The sequence below is a fragment of the Gastrolobium bilobum genome, unplaced genomic scaffold, assembly GCF_033153095.1.
Source record: "Gastrolobium bilobum isolate Gb01-03AN ecotype WA unplaced genomic scaffold, APGP_CSIRO_Gbil_v1 utg26470, whole genome shotgun sequence".
NCBI lineage: Eukaryota > Viridiplantae > Streptophyta > Magnoliopsida > Fabales > Fabaceae > Gastrolobium > Gastrolobium bilobum.
In genome coordinates, this window is record NW_026898999.1 from 232,427 (window position 1) to 241,045 (window position 8,619).

An 8,619-nucleotide genomic window follows, 5' to 3' on the forward strand; every position below is an offset into this window, starting at 1 on the left:
TGTAGAATCCTTAGATCATTATATTGTGCCAGTGATAGTGCTATTTTTGAATCAAACCACTGCTACTAATTATTTCATATTATGCCAAAGTTAATAAAGTAAATAGGTAAGATCTTAGGACATTGAAGCAATGAACACTAATTTTCAACTTTGAAAGGTCAAGAATGTTAATACAAAACATGGGTAAGAGATAAAAATTATTAAATTGAAGAAAGTTTAAAGAAAACCAACTCTGTAAGTCGCTTCTATGAAATTAAACTTTCTCTTTATGGAGATCAACATTTATAGTTGATAGAGACTACTCACTCTTTTCTCCCCCATTCTTATCACTTATCATTAGATATTAAACCTTGTTCTTTTCAATAATAATTAAAGACATTAAGTTGGTAGCATGTCTCTGTCAATATCCCTTACTATGTATGATTCAATAATTGTAGAAGTGTAATACAGTTAAGTGGTTTGCATTCATGTTTCATCTAAATTGGATTTACACTGAGTAGTGTTTAAATCACACAGAATTTTATTCAAATAGATGTAAAGTTATTTAAACTTAACTCATGTAACCATTTCTTACAGAATTTTATTCAAATAGATGTAAAGTTATTTAAACTTAACTCGTGTAACCATTTCTTACAGAGCTGATATTTGTACATCAATGATTTACGAGTCATAAAGTGCATAGGTAGTACAAAAATTAGTTCAGTAATTTCCTTTATTATAAATCCAATTAATATGCCATTGGTATGACTTTTATTCAATTGTGTCTTCTAAAAAAAAATTGAACTAAAGAGAACCATAAAAAGAAAACATTTGAGGTGTCAAAGATTTGTATAAAGATATTTTAAACTTGTTCCTAAGGTGAGAAAATAAAGCTGTAATTACCATTGATTTAATTCACTTTGAAGAGTTTTTCCCCAAAGATTTGGGAATAACTTGGGACATCTATTATGGCATTGATCTCAAGCTTTTACATACAAGAAGAAAACAGAGGAAATATGGGAAGAGGAAAGAAGGCCAAGGAGAGAGACATTGACTTGTTTATTAAAAGCCAAAGCTCAACCAGGAAATAACATAATAATAAAAAATTTACAGAAAGAAAAAATGTATGTACTTTTGTTCTGATTGATTTATGGCTTTATGATCCAATTTCAATACTTAACCTGGCACATCCATCATTTTGTATGGATGCTCTAAACAACATATTAGATACCATATATTTCACAAATCACTTTTAGTTGCCACAACCAAGTTAATAACTCATTGCTTTTAAATGGTAAATCCCTAAATGAATCTTTCACACCCTTAAAACACAAAACCTTGTACACAATCTCAATAGCTAAGAAACCACTAACTACAAACCCCCTATACATCACAAATTTGATTCATGGAAACCCCTTCACAGTGATTCAAGGAAACCAGTTTTTGTGAGAACAGCATTCCTCACTTTGCTGAGATCCCTACCTTTAAGGGTCCTCCCAACACCTTCAAAAACTGAAAATGAGGATATCTGACTCCTTGCAAGCCTTCTTGCAATAAATTCATGTGGGGGGAGCTTGGTATCATACTCATCATCTTCCTCTTCTTCATCATCATCACTATGCCTTCCATAATTGACAACATCAACATCATCACCATCACCTTCATCGTCAACAGAATGATAGAAATCATAATCATCAAACCTTGAAACATTCTTGGGGGTCTTGTTTTGCTTATTCCTATGAATCTTTGACCAGTCAGGAATGTTGACAGGTGCTGATTGTTGAAGAACCTTGCTTTCATGAGAAGAATTAGCATTACTATTGCCACTACTAGTCCTTGGGATCATCCTTGCTGCAGTTGGGAGGGTCCTAGGGACAGCAAAAGGATTGGACTCATTGTCCTTGTGCTTGTTAACTCCAGAAATATAATCAGGTCTGTCCTTGATAACATTCCAAACTTCTTCTTCTTCAAATTCTCCATCTCTTAAGGATCTCCATAAACCACTGCGCTGCCTAATTAGACTATATTTATCCTCCATTAACCACTTCCTACATAGCACAAAACAGAAGAAAGTTTTCACAAGAGATTGAATTAGAATTTTGGTTTCCTCCAAACTATATGATTATTTTATTATAATTAAAATAAAAAACCAAGAAGAAGAGGAAGAGGAATTAGAACTTGAGGAGAGAAAGATTCAAAGATGCACATATAAAAAGGCTATTTAGTATTTCATTAAGGGAAACAATAATATACCTTTCCTGGAATCAGAAGCTCCAAATACCTAACTTTAAGTTGATTCCTAAACAGTTTTTTTCCTGCAATATGGAAAAACAAGTTGAAATTAGAGACGAGTCACTTATGATTCTGATACCAGAATTTGAGATTTATAACAATACTACTATTATTTCCTGAGTTCCTTACCTCTATTTGTTTGAAGGAATCAAGCTTATGATATATTTAATGGAGCACCAGGGGAAGAATAAGACACACCTGAGTTCTGTCCCTATAGATCCTCTAAATGATGGATCTCTATGTATTTAACTCTTCGTACTTAAGAAGATAAACTTTTGACGAGGAAAGGTAGAAGGGGAAGTGAATCTCTTTTCCCAACTTCATCTCACAAAGTATATCTATTGGAATCTTTAATGCAAAATAGAGGAAAAGGAACAAGGGATGTTGAATTTCATGTGACTTATTAGTCTTGAATAGTGGATGCTTGGTTGGTTTAGGTCATTCCAATTAATAAAGTTATGTATCTTTACTTTTTATTTGTGGTATTCTCAGGGCTGAGGTTTCCTTTTCTTCTACATTTATAGCCTTCACAAGGCCACTTGCTATGACAACATCCATGTTGCACTTTTTGTCCAGTAATTTTACCTTTTGGTAATTGATTGGAGAACATATTATTGGGTTTTAATGGAGCATCAAGGGTAAAAACTACGAGTTAATTATGGCTTATAATATTTAAGTTACAAATATACAGAACTTGGGTAAATGAGGGGCATAGAATCAAATGATGCTACAGATACAACCTTCCCCTTGGGAATTGACGGCTAATAGACAAAGACTGATTATTGTCAAGGAAGCAGACAAAGTGCCAAGTTTTCAACCAAAGAATACAAATGCTATGAATTTGTATAAAAAAATAGGCACACAAACGCAATCATCTTTTGTTCTTTCTTCCCTTTAATTTGTTTAAGTGGTAAGAGCATATCAAGCGAAGGAAGGTTACCACTACCTAAAATAATAATAATAATAAAAACATACAATGAACATGCAGAGAAAGAGAAAGAAAATTGACACACGGAAAATTCTCTCAAGTGGCACAAACATGGTTCTGTCGACATTAAAAACAAAAAATGGAAAACAAAACAAAATTTCAGTGTTAGTTAAAAACCAAAGGAAAACCTTCCTTGAAGTTCCTTATTTGGATACCTATTTGCCCAAAGTTGAATAAGAAAATAAGACATTGTCGGTGTCATAACCAAAAACAACTTAGATTACTCCTAAAGATTCAAGTGAGAATGTTAACTAAAGAATCTGAAAAAATTTCAACCGCTAAAACAGAATCATGTTGTTGAGATGAACTCTTCAGCTGCACTACGCAATAGAGTTGGCGGCTGAAAAAGTTCATAGTGTGGGACCAGAAAAGTAGTGTTAACACAGTTATCTGACGTTAAAGCAGTGTAAGCATAATTAAATAATCATGTTAAGGTTCATTTCATTTGTTCTTAGTGAAAGTAAAGGTGGAAACTTTTTCTTTTGTGATCTAGATCTAGAACTTTAAAACGAGGAAAATATTAGTAACTATGACCCATGTGGGTTATTTATTCCCCCCTTTTCTCCAAGTTGTTGTTAACTTAATGTAAATCATAGAGCATTGTGATTATATAATATAGTAAGCTATTATTGAAAGATGTTCATTATAGAATGAGATATGGACATCTCAGCCTGATTTTTTCAGCAACCACCCCTCTGAATTTTGGCATATTATACTTGAAGTGTGCCATTTTTCTTCCCATGACAACAAAATCACTATAGGATCCTTGTGTTTTCTTTCAAAATAAATATTCTTGAAGAAATATTTGTACCCTTTAGAAGAAATGCCATTCTCCTAGAATGGTAATAAAAAATGGGGTTCAGCCTAAGTACTAGTTGATAGTAAAGCCATTTCCACATTCAGCCAAAAGTTCACATATTCGATGATTGATATAGGGCCACACCACATGAATCGAAGAGGCTAGATTGGTTTTAAGCTGGACCATTATCAACTGAGTCAATTTTGGCAGTGCTGGTAGCATCATAATCTACATGCAGTGAACCAGTATGTGTCATTTTTTTGGATCCTTTTCTCCAACCATTAGCGGTATATATGTGTCCAAGAGTGGGAGAGAAAGCATGAAGAAAAGTTAACATTATTCTAATACAACAACAGAATATTTATCTATTCTGAGACCTTATCTATTCAGACAAAGTTACTAGTTTACAACTCGGAAGTCATGAAAATGAATGATTAAACCTCCTAATGCCTCAACTGCATGTCTCTCAAGCCTGTAATTTTCTGTCATTTACTATTATTCCTTTCATTAGAACATAACTACCAAGTTATTTTGGTCCACTAATTTCAGTGTCACTCAAAAGGAAGCTTCTTTTTTCAGCCTTGCAGTTGCCATTACTTTCACACCATGTGACTTTTGAACCCTCAGAATCTAAGATGCACCTCAGATTCAAATTACAGTAAATGTTAACCAAAAACAGGGAGTGTGGGTCATGGATCGTTTGATATAGACAGCTAGATACTGCCAAATCACGCGTGAAGATCTTGTCATCTCAATGTAAACTATATTTCGATTCATCAATTGTAGGTCCAAAAGTCACCTTTCTTCATGGAAATTTTTAGCTTTTCCAATCAGCATCTGCACTTTGATGCATGAATCAATTTCATTGATGTATTAAAATAAGGTGTAAAAGGGTAACTAGTATTATTCCATCAATAATTCAAACAGAAAAGCAACTTCATCTCGAGTTTCTTTCGATCATTTTTTATATTTTAAGTTGGAGGAAACGCTTGACAACAACAACAAAAATAGATGAGAGGAAAAAAATTTACTCTGATCTTGCAAGAAAACAAATTAGAGGGTAAGGTTTTTGATCCCATAAGTAGGTATGACAATTCGAGTTGATACAACACAATACGACAAGAAAATTTGACACGAACATGAAAAAAATTTTGAAAATAGGTCAAAACCTTCGACACAAACATAACTCATTTATTTTGCCGCCTGTAAAAGATTAATATGAATCAATTTTGTATTTGCAAGTTAATAAGTAACACTATTAATTTTTTCGAATCAGATTTTGCCAATATTAATATGACACAAATTTCATATCGTATTCGTCAATGTGTCATGTTAAAAATTGCCACGTCTACTTGTAATTGTTCTTTACATCAAAGTTTGACTCAGAAAGCCAGTCGACATTTCAATTACAAAATCAAGCACGTAACCAAAACTGCATAAGCTATGACAACAGACACTAAAGATAAGTAATGCACTTCCCTGGAAGAACAAAGGAATGAATCACGGGTCAAAACTCCCTACCTATAATCTTTCTTCCTTAATCAACTTTTAAGAAACTATTAGTGAAATTGGGATACTCTATAATCCCATGTTCTATACCACGCAAAAGGATTCAGTATTCTCAACAAAACACAGTTGTCACTACCCAAATCTGAGTTATGATCGGCTCTCAGGCTATGGTAACCCAAACACCCTTAGCCTGGCAAGCCTACTTCCACAAAGAATCCATAGAAGATTAATATCCTATGGGTTCTTTGTGAAAGTAGACTTGTCAGACTAAGGGTGTTTGGGTCCACAAAGAATCCATAGAAGATTAACATCCTATGGGTTCTTTGTGAAAGTAGACTTGTCAGATTAAGGGTGTTTGGGTTACCTTAGCGTGTGCGCCGGTCATAACTCAGATTTGGGTCGTGACAACAATGTAGCAACAAGTAAATCACATTTTGTCAATCAATTTGTGTTTGTGCATTGGCTCCTGCCACAATCTCCAATATCTCCCCTGTAATCTTTGCCTGCCGTTGCCGATTGTATGCAACTGAAAGATTCTTCTTCAACTCATTTGCATTATCAGTTGCATTAGACATGGCACTCATCCTTGCAGCAAGTTCACTAGCCAGTGATTCTTGCAAGCCCCTCAAAATCTGGCTATTCAAATAAAGAGGCATCATAGCATCAAGAATCTGAACCGGGTCTTGCTCAAATTGCATAAGGGGAAAACACTCATCTTTCTTCCTCCTCCTCACAACATCCCTCTCCACAGCCAACTTGCCATCCTTTGAAGTCAACCTGAAGAACTCATCCTCCATAGCATCAACACTATTCCCATTCACATCACAAACCTCTCCTTTGGTTGACAAAGGCAACAACGTGTGAATCACAGGATCAAACTTAACCAAAGACACAAACTTGGTATACACAAGCTCAACCTTATCAACTTCCTCACTCACAAAGAGTGAAAAAACATCATCAGCAATGGCTTGAGCTTCCTTGGTAGTGGGAAAGCTCCCACCTTCAATGAACCTATCAACTTGAACAAAAGCCCTACGACTGAAAAACGAGTTACCCTTTTTCCCAACACTGATCACAACGCAATCCAAACCAAGCTTCTTCAACTCCTCAATTCGGGTCTCAGCTTTTTTCACCACTGCATTGTTGAAACCACCACAGAGGCCACGATCCCCTGTGATGACAACAAGGGCAACCTTCTTAACAGGTCTAACGTTAGTCAAAGGAACATCAACGTCCTCGTTTCGGAGCCTTTCGTTGATGTCGTGCAACACTTCAACCAGTTTCTCCGAGAAGGGTCTTCCGTTGACCACCGCTTCTTGTGCTCGCCGGACCCTGGCGGCGGCGACGAGCTTCATCGCTTCGGTGATCTTTTGGGTGTTCTTCACCGTGTTGATTCGCTCTCGGAGTTCGCGGATGCCGCAGCGAATCGAAGAGTGGTTCTTCGATGGAGAGTGAAGGAACCGGGTTTGGTGAAATTGGGAAGAGGAAGAAAGGGAATGAGAAAGGTGAGGTTTTGAAGGAACCCCATTCGTGAGAGTGAAGGAAAACATGGATTCTGAAATGGGGTTTTTGAATCTTATTATGGGTTCTTCTGGTTCTGCAGCTTGTGCTTCTCCGAGAGTCAAGTTGTCGTTTGGTTTCTGAGAAAAGAAATTTGGGACAGAAAAATTGGGAAGTTTGAATGTTAAGATATCTTAATCATTAATAATTAAATTAGGGTGATGCTGGTGTAATTTTTTATCTTTATATTTTTTCTCTCTTCCTCTTTATTACCATTAACTCACCCATTCACTCCCTCCATGTACTTATCGTCAAAAAAAATTATTACATTTACAATCAATCTAATCACAATTGATTTTCGTCAATTTAACGGTTATAATTTATTAGAAATAATAATTAATTAATAAATGTGACCTAATAATCTCTAATAAATTTTAACCATTAGATTAACGGAAATCAATGGTGATAAAGATAATAAACTTTTTTTGGTGATAAGTATATCGTGCCTCTAACTTTAATTAACAAAATGATTATTTGGTTTTAAAATCAACTCTAGAGACTCTATCAATTTAGTTAACCTTAATTAGAAGCTCCTTTTACAAGTAAAAATATATTTTCATAATGAAACCTTTTTTCCATTTTTAATTTAATTTTAACTTTTTTTAATATCAATTATCTAAGTTATTAAACTAATAATATAATATTCTCCTAAAAAGTGACTTTCATTAATGGACTTTGATTTTATCATATTACATGATAATTGTTTTCTCATATTGTGACTCAATTAGTGATAAGTCTCATATTTATTAAAAATAAATTACACATAAATTAAGGATCACAATGTGAGTAAGTGTTTTTTGCAGCACTAAACCACTAATACTAATGACTTTTTTTTTTTGGGCAGACAACACTAATGACATTTTATTATTTAGAATGACCACACTGGTAATAAAATTATGGGAAAACATTTTCTTGTGAAAATTCAATTCTTATGTTTTGATCTTTCGATTTGCGTGCAAATTTTTTCTTTTCTTTTTTTCTTTTTAATAAATGTGGGACCCACCACTAGTTGAGAATTCAATTCTCATGCAACATGAGAAAATCAAACCACTAAAATTATCTTATAGAAAGACGTAATTAGTTTTCAAGAAAATGTTGTATTTATTTAATAATTTAAAACACAAATTTGAAACTAAAACTTATTAAGGATGGCTTAGAAAACTATAAAAAAAATATAGAATAAAAAAGTATGATTTTTGGTGCTTTCAAATTTTTTTTATTATCTATATCTATAGGGGTAGGTCATATTTACAAACTTTTTTGTTTACAAACTACACTATCTTCTCCCTTGAAAACACGATGTTTCAATATGTTTTCCCGGGAGAAGATAATCTAATTAGTAAAAATTTATCAAAAAAGTTTGTAAACGGATCCTTCTCCATATCTATATTGATAAATTTCCTTGACAGCGATGGTAAATGCAAGAGAAGGTATGAGTTAGAGGTGTTAAAAGAGTTACGGACTTTGGTAAGGCACTTGTAGATCTGGCCTG

General features: G+C 34.1%; 2 protein-coding genes across 3 annotated transcripts; both read right to left on the bottom strand.

Annotated features, from left to right (window-relative positions):
• Positions 1–1,003: 1,003 nt before the first annotated feature.
• LOC133286174 (protein S40-6-like) lies at positions 1,004–2,632 on the bottom strand. 2 transcript variants are annotated; one of them, XM_061483556.1, is made up of 3 exons: positions 2,470–2,632; positions 2,233–2,294; positions 1,004–2,027 (listed from the first exon to the last, which is right to left on the bottom strand). In XM_061483556.1, the coding sequence occupies exon 3, from the start codon at positions 2,015–2,017 to the stop codon at positions 1,397–1,399; it is 621 nt and encodes a 206-aa protein (XP_061339540.1). In that variant the 5' UTR covers positions 2,018–2,027; positions 2,233–2,294; positions 2,470–2,632; the 3' UTR covers positions 1,004–1,396. The 2 variants fall into 2 exon arrangements, with proteins under 2 accessions (XP_061339540.1, XP_061339538.1); XM_061483554.1 differs by having other exon boundaries at positions 2,401–2,632.
• A 2,820-nt stretch (positions 2,633–5,452) lies between these two features.
• LOC133286172 (ATP synthase gamma chain, chloroplastic-like) lies at positions 5,453–7,147 on the bottom strand. Its single transcript, XM_061483552.1, has one exon. The coding sequence runs from the start codon at positions 7,115–7,117 to the stop codon at positions 6,005–6,007; it is 1,113 nt and encodes a 370-aa protein (XP_061339536.1). The 5' UTR covers positions 7,118–7,147; the 3' UTR covers positions 5,453–6,004.
• Positions 7,148–8,619: the final 1,472 nt, after the last annotated feature.

Bases quoted from the DNA above. Each gene is read 5' to 3' on its own strand.
- LOC133286174 (XM_061483556.1), bottom strand. From the start codon at position 2,017: ATGGAGGATAAATATAGTCTAATTAGGCAGCGCAGTGGTTTATGGAGA.
- LOC133286172 (XM_061483552.1), bottom strand. From the start codon at position 7,117: ATGTTTTCCTTCACTCTCACGAATGGGGTTCCTTCAAAACCTCACCTT.